Here is an 18,441-nt window from a genome sequence, read left to right as displayed (position 1 = left end):
CGAGCACATTAGGTTTGTCGCGTCGCATGCCCCAACTTGCTCCTTTTTACTTCAATGCGCTCGTATTGGTCCAATTCGAGGAGCACACCAATACGAGCGCATTGAAGTAAGAAGGAGCATGTTGGGACATGCGACGCGAACAAACCTTTAAAAAGAGACATAGATATAATCGTTTGTGGAACCGGGCCTAAGGCCGGCGTCCCATGGAGCGAATTACGCGGAAGCGGAACCAGCGGATCGCCAATCACGGAATCTTTTCGATGAAGCTTATCGATAAGTTCTATCGGAACGATTCCGTGATTGGCGATCCGTTGGTTCCGCTTCCGCATAATCCGCTCCATGGGACGCCGGCCTAAATATTTTAATGTGGATTGGCTATATTTCAATCCAATCAGAGTTGATTATGGCCCAAGATGGCCGATTCGATTGGTAACCAATTTTTCCTTTCTTCAAAGTTTCATCTTCCTGGGTCAAAAAAGTACCTTGTGCTTTGTTCAATTATTTCTACAATCCAAGGACGACACTGTCCGATAGTCCGATGTTCGATGTCATCAAGTACGCTCAAAGGTTATCCTTTATCCCGAGCGCAGTAAGTTATTTTTATTCTTTCGAATTAGGCACGCGTGAAAAATTTGGTAAAGTACAATTATTTCTATGTTTCGGTGAAAATAAAACGATCGTATTTTCGAAATTTTAAAATTTGTCAAAAGATTTTCTCTACAACGTATCCCGGTTAAAATGGCGGATGTGCTTTGCCTTTGATTTTTAATCGTATTCTTGTTGCAAATATATATCCATATTTTTTTCGAGAACACGATTATAATCAGTTATCAATTATTAATATAATTTTTTTAGTAATGTCAATTTATAGAGTTTATATAATTTATAGAATTTATATATTTATTTAATTACATATATATAAATAATATATAAATTACCTAAATAACATAATATATATAATAATATAAATAATGAAATATATATTTTGTGTAATTTATGGAATATATTAGTAAAATGCAGCCATATGCGTATTGATATTGCTTTATTCTGCTTTTTATAAAATATTAATTTAAATTTAAAAAGTTTTTTCTCATCTTTTAAAATATTTTACTTATATTTATTGTTTATTATATTTATTTATTTTACAGTAACAAGATATGTTTCGGACACCAAAATCCACAATGCCTACATCAACTGCAACAACAATAACAAAGCGTTCCAAAGTGCAAAGCTGTCTCTACACATCTTACGAATGCATGCAACCCTGCCTGGAGGGATATTCATATTGTGCAAAGCATATTCTCGAAGATGCCAGTGCACCTTATAAGCTGTGTGCTTTTGTGTATAACACAAATGGAAGGAAATGTCAAAATCCAGCACCAAAGTTAGATAGGAGGGATATTTCGTAAGTATACTCTTACAATATGCAGCTTGTAAAATAAATTATGAATTATTTTGCTTTTTTAAAAAAATGAACAGCTAATTAATGGCAACAATTTCAATTTTTGCAGATACTGTGGTGAACATTCTAGAAAAGCACAAATTGCAAGGATTAAATCTGTGTCGCGACGTTCTTTGCCACAAACACCTGAAATGTTACTACTTAATTTAGGTCATTATACCAAATCTGTTGATTCTAGTGCCGAAAACACAGAAGATGAAGGAGGAAGAATCAGAGCCTTAGATCCTTTCAGTGAGTATCGCACGATTTTTGTTTATATTTATTGTATGTACAGGGTGGACAAAAAGTAAAAAAGTATGTGACTTGCAACATATTTTTTTAAAATTAACAATTTTTTTTACACAAATATATTAATTTAATTATTATGTATAGAAAAGTAGATTATCGAAAACCGAATGTTTTGCAAGATATTTTGTATTTTTTGTCAAAATATTGTAAATTTCATGTCTCAACTTAAAAAGGTCTTAATAAAAAATACTTTGTGTTTTGAAAAGCTGTCGAGATAAGCTATAAAAATATGCATTGAAAAATAGGGATTTACATTTAAAAAAAATTGAAGGTGATCTTAACAATGCTATTCAAGGTCACATAATATTGCTATATTATGTATATTAATAATAATAATATTGTTATGTAATGCACCACTTAAAACCTTACAAATTTCATATGAAATACTTCAGAAATCTGTATTGTTTAAGATAATTAAGAGGTTTAGGACTTTCATAGACCTTGTATATCTTTTCTATACTCATATCTTAATTCTCGTTTTAATTATATTACGAAATTTATTTTTATTTGTTTATTCTCAAAATAGTACTTTACATGTTTTTCAACACTTACACTATATTTATACAAACTCTACATTTATTTTACAAAACATTTTTGCAAAATTTGGGTGATAAATTTTTTTTTTATGAAATAAAAATTTAGATGTAATTCTGTAAATGAGAACATCAACAAGTTATTGTTTTCAGCTGAAGTTGATGCTTACAGAGTAAATGCGAGTGGAAGTGACATCTTAGATTATGCCAGTTCGTCAGAGAGCGACATTGAACCTACGGTCGTCAATGATACTCTGAGAGGGGTTTATCTAGATGATAGCGACAATGAAAGTTTACACAGCCCACAAGAGGATCCTTTAAAGTAAATATAAGCTATGACGCTACTATATGTGCTAATTGTTTCAAACATCAATCTGTGTAGAATATCCGCTAGCATGCTTCAGCTTGTGCAATTTCTAATAAAATTCATAATTATCTCTATTATTTATCCAAATATCAGAGCTTGTTTATAAATTGTATAGATTAATTGCATTTGATTTTTGAGTCATATTTAATAGTTAGATTAATATTTAATTATTTAATAGTTATTCAATAGTTGTTTAATAGTTGTTCAATAGTTATTCAATTAAAAATGTTATAGTTCAAAATGTGTTTTCCTTGCTTTAACAGATTACAATAAAAATTGCCCAAAATAACAAGTTTTTCAAAATTGAAAGAGATTTTAATCTTCCTTTCTTTTTTAAGTTTTGTAAAATTGGATAATCTTAAAGTTACGTTATTAATAGACCCCCCCAAGATTTTCATACGCTTTTTTTTCTTAAAAATTAAAAACAGTGCATGTTTGTTTTTATAATAATTTAATTGTAGTTTTGCTTTGCACAAAGATAAGATACTTCTTACTCTCCAAATTGTTAGTATCAACTTTTTAAGGCATGCCGGCATTTTTACCGCGGAGGAGGTGATTTATATTGCAAGGGAGAAATTGATTAGGCTCCAGTCACTTTACATCGATCAATTTAGGAGACTGCAATATATATTGAAGGAGAAGAGGCGAAAATATCTGCTCGCTTTGAAGAAGGAAAAGGAAACGTTTTGTAAGTAATGCTTCATTGTTAATGTCAGAGTTTCAACAAATGAAAAAAAGAAAATCAAATTTATTTAACTAATTAATTTAATTAATTAAAATAATAATCTTTCAAGAATCGCCAGAGTTCATAATTAATAAAACAATATTATGGACCGACTTCATTGGCAAATTATAACAATTTATTGAAAATGATTTAAACCAAAGATCGAAACGTTGTATCTAAGATCAATAAATTGTTATAATTTGCCAATGAAGTCGATCCATAATGTTATTTTAATAATGAATTTAAATAAATAAATTGAATAAATTTTAAAAAATATACAGGCAGTATACACGATCAGACTAAGGAGACTGCGAAGGAGAAGAAGCTTTACGAAAAATTGAAGGCTTTGAATCGCTATCACAGACGAAGTGGAGCTGAAGCAATACTTTATAGGAAATCATTGGAACGTCGTGCACAGGTAACAGATAACTATATGTTTATCATGCGATAATTGCTATGAGATCATTTTATTAGTATTTGAATTGGCCGAAAAAAAATAATCGAAAATGTTTTAATATATATACGAGGGCAGTCTGGTAAGTACTTAGCCTCATCGCCTGATGGTGCCAGTATCGCAAGAGAGTTTTACTATCGTGTAGTACATTCTCGTAGACGGCTACTGTCAAAATTTCAGCCGAATCGGACTCGTAGATTTGTTTTGACCGCGTGTGGAAGCGGGCGTGTCCGCGGATTTTAGAAAAATGGAAAAAGAGCAATATCGGTCGGTGGTTCGATTCTTGTTTTTGGAAGGGAAATCACGTAGCAAAATCAAAGATTCTTCATTTCGACATCTTTATATATATATATGTGTGTGTGTGTGTGTGTGTATGATATATATATATATATGTGTATATGTAATGTATGTATGTATACAAATTCAGGTATGAAAAAGATTAATAAGAGACACTCAAAATAATTATATTAAATTTAAATTAATTATATAGAATTTTACAATAATTTTATTTTGTATTAGAAAGAGCGTTTTTGATTTATTATTTTATTTTATTTATTTATTTTTTAATAATTATAAAAAAATTTAACAATAATTTTGTTACTACTAATATCTGTATGATTTATTATTTTAATTATTTCTTATTCTAAAATAATTATAGAGAAATTTAAAAGTAATTTTGTTCTATCTATGCCTGGCTTTGCTAGTCCTTTTTGTATTTGAATTTGAAAAAATACAATAATAATATGTTTTAGGTAACTGAGCCAACTCAGAAGCCTCCAAATATGTCCAAATGCGTATTTACTGAAGGTGGTGTGAAATGTGGCGAAAGAACTCTTCCGTCGGCTAAACATTGTCGCAAGCATATTCTGAAGGTACAAATTAAACGGAGGATATTTATATATTATTTTCTTGGATATACAGGGTATTCAAAAGTCCTGCAAGTCAAATATCTTGAAAACAAAGACTTTTTGAAAAAAATGTTTCAAATAAAAGTTATAGGGCTTTAAATGAATTAAATAGTAATGTTAGTGACTATAGTCGTGTAAAATTTACATTGAAATTGTTTAATGGAAACTCTTATTTTTTAATTGCACATTTTTCTAGCATATCTCGAGAGCTTCTCAAAACACTATTATAAAGTATTTTTTGATTTAGTGTATTTCGAATTATATAATATTTGAAGTTTACAATATTTTGACATAAAGTACAAAATAGCTTGTAAATATTTATTTTCGATAATCTTAAACTTTTATGTATAAAATAATTAGACAAATCAATTGGTGGAAAGAAAATGCATAGTTATTTTTTGAAAAATGTATACAATTTACAACATATTTTTTCTTTGTATTTTATGTCAGAAAATACTATATCTTTTTCAAATCTCATAATTCAAAAAATACTTAACAGAAAAAACTTTATTATAGTGTTTTGAAAAGCTCTTAAGATAAATTATATGTAATCAAAAATAAAGGTTTCCATTGAAAAAATTTCAAAGGAAATTTTACATGGTCATAATAATAAAATTAATCAATATTAACAAACAATAAAAATTTATAACACACTAATATTTTTTAATGCATTACTTAAAGCTCTACACTTTCACTTAAAACATCTTTCTCTAAAAGTCTTTGTTTTCGAGATATTTAACTGTTGCAGAATTTTTAGGCCTGTATAATTAATGTGATTTTAATTTTTTTTATTTCATCACAACAGGATCAACATCAGGTTTTGTTCAAAGCATGCGGAGCGATTCGAGCGGACATAGAGTGTCACGAACCTGTGCCTGTTATCTTCGATTCTAATTGTGTCTTTCATATGAATTTGCCGCCGTCATGCAAACTTGAGCCTACAAAGGTATATGATCGATATCTGATGCATAATTAATTGTATTAAATATTAAGAAATTTCAAATATTAAATGAATACTAATATTCGAATTCTTATATTTTATAATCAAATATTAATTGAATAATTTACTTTGAATTAATTAAATCAATTATTACTTATATGAATTGATGAATTATTTAATTGAATATTAATTAAATTAATATATTAAATATTAGTACAAATATTGAGATGATGAATTATTAATTAAATTAATATTAAATGTTAAAATATTAATTGAATTAAATTTAATTAAATAAATTATTTATTTATTTGAATTGATGAATTAATTGAATTAATATATTAACTGTTTACAGAAAATTAATTAAATTAAATATTAAGAAATTTTAAATATTAATTGAATAATTAATTTAAAAATTAAATATATAAATTATTAATTGAATTCACAAATAATTGAGTATGTATTCTTCTATATATTGAATATAAAATTAATTTTTCTAGTTTGAGGAAGAGAAGCCTATGATGCGGCAAGTTGACAACCAATCGATGGAGATCGACGTGGTGGGCGAGGCGCAAGAAATCGATCCCGACGACGATATGGCGGGATTGATGAGAGAGATGAACGACTCCGCTCATGCAAAACCCTCCTCGTTCGCAAACGAGAGCTTGAACAGCGAGACCAGCACGGACACCGCGTTCAGTTTATCGGCGCAGATGAGCGATCGGGATGATTTCGTTAACGTATGATAGAATATATTTCTGTGATCTTCAAATTACGACGTCTTTGTTATTCTCATCGAGTTTTGTTCGACTGATAAACAAATATATCAAGGATATAATTCGCTATCCTTCCTGTCTATGGACTACTGTGTGTGTGATAGTGATTTCAAATATGTGCAACGACGTACATAATTTATTTATTTCACGTGTAACCATTTTATATCGAGTACTATCAATTGTTGAAATATTTATAAACAAGCTGAGCAAATTAGAAAGAAATCATATAGTTGAAAAATTTTAACATGTATTATATTATTTTAAGTTAGACAATATATTGATTTAAATTAATAATAGATCAGCAAAGAAACTCGAGATTTGTGAAAATAATTCATATCTATTGTACAATAGAAATTTCACGACTAATTTTTTTTTAAGTTCAAATGTATAACAAGATACCTATGCTGTAATATATAGAAAAGTGAAAGTAAACTAACTTTATAGTTTTATTATTAATATTTAAATAAAATGATTAACTTTCTATTTTCTAAATGAGTTTTCTCTTCTCTTAATCATTTTCATCATAATTTAGATTCATTTTAATACTCGGAAATATTAAAGAGATTAATCCAAATATTTCACTTTTCTTTTCTAAATTTAATTAATGCAACTTATTTTATCCACAACACATCGATTTAATTGTGGCAGTGGTGTATGAACAAAATTACAAAAGAGAACTTTTTTTTACATTTTTACATTTTCTATAAAAATAACCACAATGTCATTATTAGATATGTAATATTAATACTAGATGTACATAAATAAAATGTATAAGAGGAACTTGAAACGTATACGTGGATGGAATTTCGAAGAGCACAGAATAGTAATAATTCTTGACAAGTTAACATTCATAGCAACATACAATTTTTTTACATTCTAAATGTGTTCCAATATGCATCTTAATGGATAAAAATCAAAATGTGAGTGAAAATTAATTTTTTTTTAGTATTTCAATGCACAATGTATATATAAAATTAATATATAATTATTATTAATATATAATTATCGTTATTACATTTTAATAATTATTATTATTATTATTAATATTTGGTGAAAATAACACTCATGTGTTGTACAAATTATATAAATGTACATTTCAAATATTGTCATGTATGAGATATTTTTCTTAAATAATATTGACTCATCGGCCAACCTTCTATTCAAACTACACAGCACACTTTCTTCTTTTTCCATAAAAAGATATAATTTACTATTTACTTAAACTGTGATAGAATTCAAATTCTCGTGATAATGTAAATGTACATGTGTATAATGATGTACATATACAAGGTATTCCAAAAATCCCACAACAGTCAAATATCTCAAAAACAAAGACCTTTTGACAAAATTTTTCAAATAAAAATTATAAGGCTTTAAATATTAATGTAATTATATAACATTGTTAAAGCTTAACAATGTTAGCTTAACATTGTTAATGCTATGTAAAATTTATTTTGAAATTTTTAAATAAGAATCTTTTTTATTACACATATTTACGCAGTTAAAATATTTTTTTCAAAAAGCCTCTGTTTTCGAGATATTTGACTGTTGCAAGATTTTTGGGACATCCTGTATATTAATGTGTATATGTATTTATATACATAGACACATCATTAATACATACATTAATTAGTAAGTATGTTATGCAAAAAAATTATCACAAATTTGCTGCAAATTAACAGTACTCAAATATAGTTGCGCACCATTATCCATATCAAAAACACCCAGATAGACAGGTGTACTGAACATATACAAACATGCAAGTATGCAAACATTTTATGTATACTTTGTAATGCAATTAGAACAGCATAAAATTACGAGTCATTTTAATAAATTTTAATTGTGCATTATGATGTCATATTGTTAACATATATTTTGTATACTTTATATAATAGCAATATGTTTCACTATACTATAAACGCACAACTGCAATTATTATATTATTTCTGACAAAATAAGCAGTATATTTTCGCAACTTTTACAGCATTAGAAGATCCTTTCACCTCTGATAGTACTCATGTCATATGAGGCTGCACCTGTTAATGTTTATACAAGCATTTTCAATTTTAAAATGTTGTCATTATGCAGGCAATCTGCTGATATGTCTATCTGGGCAGTTGATAAAGGAAAATGATATTGGATTAAATGTCATTGTCACATTTATATGTATAAATCTGTGTAGTCTACGCAGAGTTTGTACAATCTTCCACAAAGCATAATACTGCAGACATATCGTACATATAACAGTACAATGTATATGAATTAAATTGAAAACAAATTATAATGATAATAATTCTATATATATTATTCTATATATAATAATTATTATAAATATAATTATTCAAGTTAAAACAATTATTAATTTTGCGCAGAGAAGAAAATTTACTATCAGTGGGCTTGTAAAATTATCTAGTATCTACGTTTTGCAGCAATTATTATTACATAGATGCTATTAGATAATTCCAAGAGGATGAATATACAATGGAAAATTATATTTGTCGAAAAATATATTCGTTGCGAAATAATTCTTTCAATTCTGCACACAATTCAATTATTAGCACTCTATCTAATGATGAAAAATTCGATACACTTTTGCTCCTTTCATTGACAAATTCTAAATCGAATATTATTAATCTATCTTATCTAAATTGTGATGTATAATTTGTGTGTAAACCTTCCCATTACGTTCTTTCTCTCAAACAACGACGATAGTAAAATAATTATTTTGGGGAAAAACCAATCTATTATTATTATAAACATTAAGAAGCCGAAAAGGCCAGGCGTTGAGATTAGAAAAGAAAAATACACTTAGTAATGCTGAGTACACTTAGTAATTCGAACGTAACAGGAAGAAGAGATGTATTTTGTATATAATATCGATATACAGGATTACAAGAGAAATTACTCGTAAATCTAGTTATCGAAAATGTGCTTAAGATCGTGCTCGTAGGCGGCGATAAGTAACATAATCCCAAGACCAGTCAACAATCCTAAACCTTGCCAAATGCACTGCCATCGCGAGCCACTTTCCGCGGAATGACTCGATGATAATTCTGGCATCTGAAAGAAAGAAATATAAATTTTATATATATATATATATATATATATACTTTCTTTCTTATATAAATTTTTCGAATTTTTTTCGTCACTCCTTTTTCCTAATTAATTCCAAATTTAATTAACAAAATTTTTAAATATTATTTGTTTCAATGACTAATTTTTTAAAATATTTTTCTAAATTAAATACAAAAATTTTACATATAAATAATTTTAACAATTAAACACTGATAAATCATACAGGGTATCACCATAGGAAATTGCTGAAACTGATTAGCTGTCATTTTTTAATGCATACAGTTAATGAGAAAATAAAAATCGTGTTGGAAAGTCTCCAGTTTTTAATGAATATAAATATGTTTGTCTACCAGTTTATTGAAAAAAGTAACGAAAAAAGTGCTAATAATCACATATGTAAGCTAATGATAAATATTTTCGAAGTACGCACCATTTGAAATTTGTACAAAATTGTTCTTTTACGAAAACTCGTAAAAACTTTTTCTAACATGTCAGTTTTAATGTTATTAACAATCCTTTTAACAGCTGCTATTAAATCTGACTGCTGAAAATATTTATCATTAATTTATGTGATTTTGTGATTATTAGCACTTTTTAAATTACTTTTTATCAATAAAATAAACTAGTGCGCAAACATTTTATTTATCCATTAAAAACAGATTTTCCTCTTTCCAACACAATTTTTGTTTTTTCAATAACTGCATGCATTAAAAAATAACAGCTAATCAATTTCAGCAATTTCCTATGGGACACCCTATGTATTTTTGTTATTTAAATTTCTTAATTTTTTTTTCTTATTTACAGGATTGTCAGGATTATGAAATATGTTGAAGACCAACCATATCTACTAATGCTATGTATAGAAATACCCCAGCGGCAGCTGCGAACATCCAACTAGTCGCGTCGGGGGTGCTTCCTAATGATACTCCCACTATCATTCCGAACAGACAGAGCACTGAAGATAATAGATTATAAAAAACAGCCTGTTTAGTGCTCATACCCGCTCTTAGCAGTACCGCAAAGTCGCCTGAAAGTACGAAAGTACATACATTATTATATTATCACATTATTATAAGTTTATTTTATTATATAAGTGTAATATTTATTTTATTATATATATATATATATATATATATATATATATATATAATGGTTACAAAATACTTGGATTTCCCATAATATCGCAAGCATTAATAATGAATAGCATCTCTTTGTTATTATTAGACTTCTCGCCGACTATGTCAGATTATGACGTCAGAGACGAGAAAGCACGCGTTAAAAATTCTGAAAAATTCTAAAAATGTACTTTCTCGCCTCTGACGTCATAATCTAACATGGGAGCGCGGTGAAGACCCATCTTTTAAAATATTAATATATTAATATTATTTTATATAATATTACTCTATTAATATACTATTAGTATACTATTAATAGACTCTATTATTAATAAACTCAATTAATATTATTTTTTCCTCTATAAACTTTTTTTATTTTTTGATGCCCTAGAAGTTTAGCCAAGTAAACACCCTGTATATGCAGGTACATGTAATCACGACGATTTACAAAGTCGACTACCAATTTCGTGAGGCAACTCGTGGCAAAGAACGGCGATGGCTGTGGAGAATCCACCCGCGATGTTTGCCGAGAATGCCGCGCCGATGGCCATACCGTCCGTGAAGTTGTGCAAACCATCTCCGAGAACGACCATCCAAGCTACGCTGGACATGGATTCGGGAGCCGAGTGCACGTGTCCTGGAGAATTTGCAACAGGCATGTGCCAATTAATTTATTGAGTCTTATTGTATTTTTATATTTAAGCAAAATCGTATTTATAATTACGTATTTATAATTTATCGTGTATATAGAATCATTCTGAATAAGTGTGAAAAATTGTAGATGATTCTTTGTTGAAAATTAAGGAAACCTTTTAAATATATATATATCCTTTCTTGAAGAGTTACACTCTTTCAAAAGGGAGATAAAAATTAGGCTTTTATTTTTTTTAATTTTATCCAAGTTGAAAAAAAAAATAAAATTTAGTGGATATTTTTCACCAATAAAAAGAGTTTTTATTAATATTTTGTTAATTCTCTTATATCGTTATAATGTATTTATTTTATATTTTTTAAATTAATTGCATGAAAAAAATGAAAAATAAAAACGTTTTTAAAAGAATCAAGCTTTCTAATCTTTTTAGATGGCTTTTTAGATGGATCTTTTACAATCTGGCTCGTCAAAAAAATTTAATAAAAAATTGAATAGAGGTTGCAAAAATTTTATCCCCTTAAGGATATGATAGAATATTTAAACCAATATTACTAACAATAAGTAATTTCACCAAATTTTATTCCTTTAATTTGTCCAAAATTAAAAAAAATAGAAACCTAATTTTCATCTCCTCCTTTGAAGGAGTAACTCCTCAAAGAAGGATACAGAAATATATATGTTTATATGTAAGATTTTCTTTAAAGCTGCTGGGTCCTGGAATTGATTGTCGAGGGAAAAGAATAGTTTTCGAGGTATTCTAAAAGTGTACTAAAGTTATCTAAAGTGTTGGAATTTTTAGCATGTGTTTTCTCGCCTCTAACGTCACAATTCCAATATGGTCGGTGAGGAGCTAAAAGCCTTAATTTTCAACAAAGAATTCTCTCCTAAAATTGTTAGCACTTACACTTATTGTTAGAATTATTCTACATATATTCCCAAGTAGCAAACTGATGTCATTAAATGTCAAAATGACGTCATTTTGGTATTTAATGACGTCAGTTTTGCTACTTGGGAATATATGTAAAATGATTCTAAGTGCCAAAAATTTTAGGCAAATGTCATTTTGACGTTTAATGACGTCATTTTGACGTTTAATAACGTCATTCGACATCAAAATGACGTTCTCTTAAAATTTTTGGTACTTATACTTAGAATCATTCTACATATGGTATATTCCCAAGTAGCAAATCTGACGTCATTAAATGCCAAAATAACGCATACTTAGATTTGTATAAAAGCATATTCCCGCGTACCATGGGAATGACTGTGGCCGTGATGTTTGGTCTCGTGTTCCCGTATGATCACTGTGTAGCTTTCGGATTCATTTAATGATGCGTTGGCACCATCGGCGCTGTTTTTCTTCGTGTTAGCTACAACCGAGTCGTCCAATCTCCAATCGTCTTTCTTTTCTTTCTCGTTGCTGACGATCTTCGTAATGGAGTTACAATTCGACGTCAACGGTTTCTCCTCCTCGATGATGGGCGGTCTCTCGTGATGACTGATTTGGCGATTGTGATGATTATCTACATACATTTCTAGTATTGAGATTTTTTCTTTTTTTTTTGAGATGCAAAGATCTTTGATGAAAAGTCAATTCAATAAAAATCAGTTTACCTATTACCTTGAGTCTCGCTGGCGATCTCGCCGTAACAATACGGATACGACGAGTACTTGTGTTTACACAGTTTTTCACCGACGACATTACTGTTTGCCCCGTCGCTCTCTCTCATGACTCGTACTCGCGTGGGCAGCTACAATTTTATATCATTGATTTAACAATATACAGGGTGTCATTTTATAACATAGACATACAAATATCTCGATAAGTATGAAACATACGTAAAAACATTTCAAATAAAAGGGGGATATAAGATGGTGCCATTGATTTAACCTTGAATAGTCATTTGAAGGTCACGTGAAGATCACTTTCAATTTTTTTATCATAAACCCCTATTTTTTATTACACATTCTAGTAACTTATCTCAAGAGTTTTCGAAAACATTATAATAAAATATATTTTCATTAAGTACTTTTCGAGTTTATATAAAGTTTGAAGTTAATAACTTTTTTTATTCCTATAACTCTAAAAATATTTAATGAAAAAATACTTTGTTATAGTGTTTTGGAAAGTTCTCGAGATAAGCTACAAGAATGTGATGAAAAATAGTAGGTTCTATTTATGAAATTGAAGGTGACCTATACGTGACCTTCAAATGATTATACAAAGTCAATGACACCATCGTCTCCCTCGAAGTCAAAAAACTTTTGTTTAAAATATTTTTTCATAGTTTTCAAAATATTTGTTTGGAGCGATTAAAATGAATCACCCTGTATAATAAACAAAGTAGAAGAGAATAAAATTTCCCCTTGATTTTCACCTTGCTTCGACGTTGTCGATGCTTTCGCCATTCGGTCAATGTGATTAAAAGCTTCTCGGTGAAGAAGAAGAACACGAAACCCATCATAGCGACCAATCCTTTCCACATGTTCGAAGTGTGTTGCTCCATATGATTAATTAACAAAGTGCTGCTGCTCTCATCGTGATGATGTTCATGATGTTCGCCATGTTCGTGATGATGAGGGGGCTTCATCGCCTAAAAGTGCAAAGGAGAGAAAAATTGCTTTATTAAAATAAAGATTCTCCGCGTTTCTGACGTCGATGTACGTATGACATCTTGATAATAAAAAAAACTTGCATGTGGTAATAGATGAATAAGGGCATCACCGGTTAAAGTACCTACGGCCAGCGCGACTAGAAACTGCAGCACGTGATGATAATAATTCTTCTTCATGACCGGAATTACCGCTACACCGAGCAGCCCGCTAAGACTAATTACGAAAATACTAGCTGTAGAATATACCCAGACTGAAAATAAGTAAAGACGGGTGCAAATTGCATTTATTATTCAATGAGACGATTATAAGTATATAAGAAGACAAGAGATGAATCGTCTATATACAGGGTGTTTATGAAAGACTTGAGCAAACTCCTAGGACATATTATATCTAGGATTTTATTTATCAAATAAGACTCTTAAGGCTCCTCAGCAATCATGTTAGATTGATGATGTCAGAGGCGAGAAAACACATGCTAAAAATTCCAGCACTTTAACACACTCTGAAAATACCTTTAAAATTATCATTTTCCCTTTATAATCACTCAACAGCTGTAAAATGAGTTCCAGTCTGTCGAGTCTTTGCGCATGAGCAGTCATTATGACAATCTGATATTACAATCATTTTACGGTTGTTGATTGACTGTTGAAAGGAAAGATTAATCAGATAACAAGTGTACGTCATTTTGACATCAAATAACATGATTAAACGTCAAAGTGATGTCATTTTGACGTCAAATAACATCATTAAACGTCAAAGTAACGTCATTTTGATGTTTAATGACGTTAAACAATATTTCGATGAAATACTACTTCAGATGACTTTACAAGTCAACACACTTTCAAAATACTTCTAAAACTATCTAAGTAACATACTGACGTCATTAAACGTCACTTTGACGTAACATACTGGCGTTATTAAACGTCAAAGTGACGTTTAATGACGTCAGTATGTTGCTTGGGTAGTTTTAGAGTTATGTTAAAAGTGTGCTAAAGCCATCTGAAGTAGTGTTTCATCGGAACAACTTTTCATTTAAAAATGACAATTGTCAAAGTGTGCCTTCTCACTTCTGACGTCACAATCTAACATAGCCGCGACGAGAACCAAGTCCTAAAACGATCGTCCTAAAACGTTGTCCAAGTATTTCATATAAACACTATACATATATATACCTTTTACAGTATTACGCACTGAATCCTCCGTATAAAACTTATCACTAGACACGACGGGTTTGTAATTTTCGGGCACCCGTATACAACCGTTCCTCTCTGAACTCGACTCGGCCGCCAGTTGATATACAAGAGCCGGACATACGCGTTCAAAGAGCCAGCTGGGCATCGTCGTGATATTATTATCGGAAATATAGTGCATGTCCTGCGCGACGGTACTCAGCAGCTCTTGGCTGTTTAAGCACTGAAATGATATTGATAAAGATATAAATAAAGTTAACACAAATTTGAATAGACTTTAAAGTGCAAAATGAAATAATTAACCTTATTAATTAACTTTAAGCACACAAGTATTATACAGGATGGTTTAAAAGTTCGGCAACAGCCAATTATCTCCGAAAATAGTGAACTTATGAAAAAATATTAAATACAAAAGTTGTAGGGCTCAAAATAAAGCACTCGATGGTGACCTTGACTTTGATCTAGGGGTCATATTTAGCGGTCATTTCAAGGTTATTTTTTTAATGGAAACCTCTTTTTACACATGCATATTCTTATAGCTTATCTCGAGAGATAAATACTAAGCCAAACATTATAATAAAATAAAACATTGTTTTATTTAGTATTTTTTGAGTTATAAAGGTCTCAAGTTAACAATTTTTTAACATATAAAAAATGTAAAATATTCAGTTTTCAGTAATCATACCTTAATACTTTTATGCACTAAATAATGAGACCAATCAATTGATGTAAAGAAAACATATAGTTGATTTGAAAAAAATACGCAACAACCGGACTTTTGAACAATCATGTATACTTCCAAACAGCTTCTATATCTTACCCTTTCCTTGCTATTCTTACTATCTGCATCATGTAGGCCATTATTGGAATAACTTTTGCCGTTACCTGTCGCAAAGAAAATTGATTCTCACTAATAAATTCGCTCACGGTTCGTTCTTATTAACGTCACACGTTATATAGACTTAATTTTTCCGCTTACTTCTTTCAGTGCCGCCACTTTCCAGCCCCGACGCGTCGGTCAGCAACTTCAACAGGCCCAGCTTTCGGACGAGTTTCTCGAAACCGTCCATAGTTATACTCGTCCCGTCACCATAGGCCTCGAAGATCTTCCTCATGAAGTATGTCTCGTCTACCACGGTTACGTCCCTCTTCAATCTAGCTCTATAATCGGTATCTAAATCTACACTAGAGTCCTGCTTCGTATTGAACTGTTCTAATTTCGTTTGGGCGAGTCGCTCCAGAAGCTCTGCGTCTCTCGAACTTCCAGACCCGATCGACGACGAAGAGGAGGTGGTGGACCGGGTCTTCCCGCCGTCCTTGAAGCTTTCCGTGGTGTCCTTCTTCGCGGGATGAGCATCGCGGGATGCGGAAAGTTTATGTTTATTGCTAACAAAGTTACTGTAAGGACGTGTTGGATCCCTGAAACTGATTGGAGTCGATGGAAACGGCTGTGCACTCGGATCCGAGGGATCTCCGGTGTTTGTCGAGTTGCTGTAGCTGTGCACTAGCGTTGCCAGTGTCGCTGATGGGTTTGTGTGGGCCGAACAGGGCACGTGTGCCGCACATAAGACGCAAACCACGCAGACAGTGACGATGTGATGCGACATGATGAATTTCCTAAAAACAAAATTCAAAATACTTGTCAGAAGATATGTTGCGGACATTTTTCCTTCTTTTCTATCAAAAATACGGGTGAACGTATTGAGCAAAGACTCGCTCGAAGCATACTAACTGATTCTCTATATTTACTGGTCTGGTGTGGTAGATCAGGAAGAACAGTTATCGGCGCAAAGTTTCATGATAATACCAAATATAGAAAGATAGTGCTACTCGAGTAATCAAATAATAATATAGTGATAATACAGCAGTTCAATATTTACGCTTCCCGATATATATATCGTACATAAAAAATATAAAATATGTATATGTATATATATATATATATATATATGATTGAAAAATATATATAATTGAAAAAACAGAGTTCCTCACTAAACTTTAGTTTCAAACTAAACTTTGTAGAATTAAAATATTGACAAAGCTACATTCTTCAGTTAATTTCAGATACAAAGTTTAGTTTGAAACTAAAGTTTAGTGAGGAACTCTGTTTTTTCAATCATTGATAACTTGAAAGCTATTGGTGCTTGGACATTTTGGTTGAAAAATCGTCTCCAAATTGACTAGAAAATTTGATGGTATTCAGTCACACCGTGTATATATTTTAAACTTAAATTACATAAATTGAATATATAAGAATAATAATAATAATGATGAAGATAATATATGTGATGATGAACTCTCACGAACCCGAGTTACTTTACAAGACTACTTACATGATGATGACTCCTATTCGTTACTTGAGAACTTTATTGTGATTCAAACACACCCACGATTGTTTCATAAACGTCGAGCAATAGTGAGCATGTCTTGATAAAAAGTGTGCTTTTATAAACAAATTTTATAGGCAAAGTCACTAGGTGGGTCACAATGAATATTTAGAAAAAAATTGTTTGACCTCCAATTTCGTTACGCCTCAGTGTGTCTCCACGTTAATAAGCCGTGCAATAAAATTAATTGTAAGGTCGTTTAAGAAAAAAACGAGAACTACCGAAGTGTTGAATAAGAAATTGAAGGTCAAATAATTTTGAAAATTTTCCTAAACTTATTTTTTCCGTCTGTTGTTTCCAAGCAAAATATCGCTCTTGTTGATTCATCGAATCATGTATCTCATCAATCCAACATATTTATATTGATAAATGTAATCTGCTAAATATGTATATAGACGGTGTGAAAAATGTACATGGAACATACCATCGAATTCTCTGGCCAATTTGGAGACGATTTTTGCTCAGTGAAAATGTCAAAGCATCAACTTATAAATGATCAAAAAAAGAAGAGCTTCTCGCAAACTAAACTTTGGAGAGTTAAAATATTACAAAACTACATTTTTCAATTAATTTTAGGTAAAGTTTAATAGAATTATAATTTTTAAAATTTATATAAAGATTCATGATGGCAAATATTATTGGAAACGAGTAAAAAATAGAGACTTTTCGATTTTTTAAAGAAAAATTCAAAATGTCTCTAAATTGGCCAGAAAATTTGATGGTTTATACACCCTGTGTAAATAGAAACTTTCCAGTAAATAATACACATAATACAATACAATATGATTATCAAATAGAACAATTTTCGGGATTTTTTAAATATCAGTTTTTTGCTAGAAAGGTCCTAATATATGGAAGCTTTCCAATAAGAAACATACATAAATCAAATTTTTCAAATTGAACAATTTTCAGAATTAAACAAATTTTCTATTCAATAATCAATTGTATCGCATCATG

At 30.2% G+C, this 18,441-nt stretch overlaps 2 protein-coding genes across 3 annotated transcripts; one reads left to right on the top strand and one right to left on the bottom strand.

Annotated features, from left to right (window-relative positions):
• Positions 1–382: 382 nt before the first annotated feature.
• Positions 383–7,738, top strand: dgt1 (KAT8 regulatory NSL complex subunit dim gamma-tubulin 1). 2 transcript variants are annotated; one of them, XM_029316064.2, is made up of 9 exons: positions 383–589; positions 1,149–1,405; positions 1,512–1,693; positions 2,437–2,605; positions 3,160–3,338; positions 3,656–3,792; positions 4,581–4,700; positions 5,542–5,682; positions 6,174–7,738. In XM_029316064.2, exons 2-9 carry the CDS (start codon positions 1,158–1,160, stop codon positions 6,417–6,419), a joined length of 1,422 nt encoding a protein of 473 aa, XP_029171897.2. In that variant the 5' UTR covers positions 383–589; positions 1,149–1,157; the 3' UTR covers positions 6,420–7,738. The 2 variants fall into 2 exon arrangements, with proteins under 2 accessions (XP_029171897.2, XP_029171900.2); XM_029316067.2 differs by having other exon boundaries at positions 456–589; positions 3,175–3,338.
• Positions 7,458–16,906, bottom strand: LOC114941168 (zinc transporter foi). The gene is made up of 10 exons (XM_029316061.2): positions 16,077–16,906; positions 15,918–15,982; positions 15,080–15,320; positions 13,988–14,157; positions 13,670–13,885; positions 12,913–13,042; positions 12,545–12,814; positions 11,100–11,276; positions 10,364–10,551; positions 7,458–9,509 (listed from the first exon to the last, which is right to left on the bottom strand). The coding sequence occupies exons 1-10, from the start codon at positions 16,759–16,761 to the stop codon at positions 9,363–9,365; spliced, it is 2,289 nt and encodes a 762-aa protein (XP_029171894.2). The 5' UTR covers positions 16,762–16,906; the 3' UTR covers positions 7,458–9,362.
• Positions 16,907–18,441: the final 1,535 nt, after the last annotated feature.

This window comes from Nylanderia fulva, unplaced genomic scaffold (genome assembly GCF_048542155.1).
Source record: "Nylanderia fulva isolate GAGA-0341 unplaced genomic scaffold, ASM4854215v1 Scaffold175, whole genome shotgun sequence".
In the NCBI taxonomy this organism is placed as follows: domain Eukaryota; kingdom Metazoa; phylum Arthropoda; class Insecta; order Hymenoptera; family Formicidae; genus Nylanderia; species Nylanderia fulva.
Note: the sequence above shows the minus strand (reverse complement) of the source record. Positions and strands in the feature narration are given on the sequence as shown.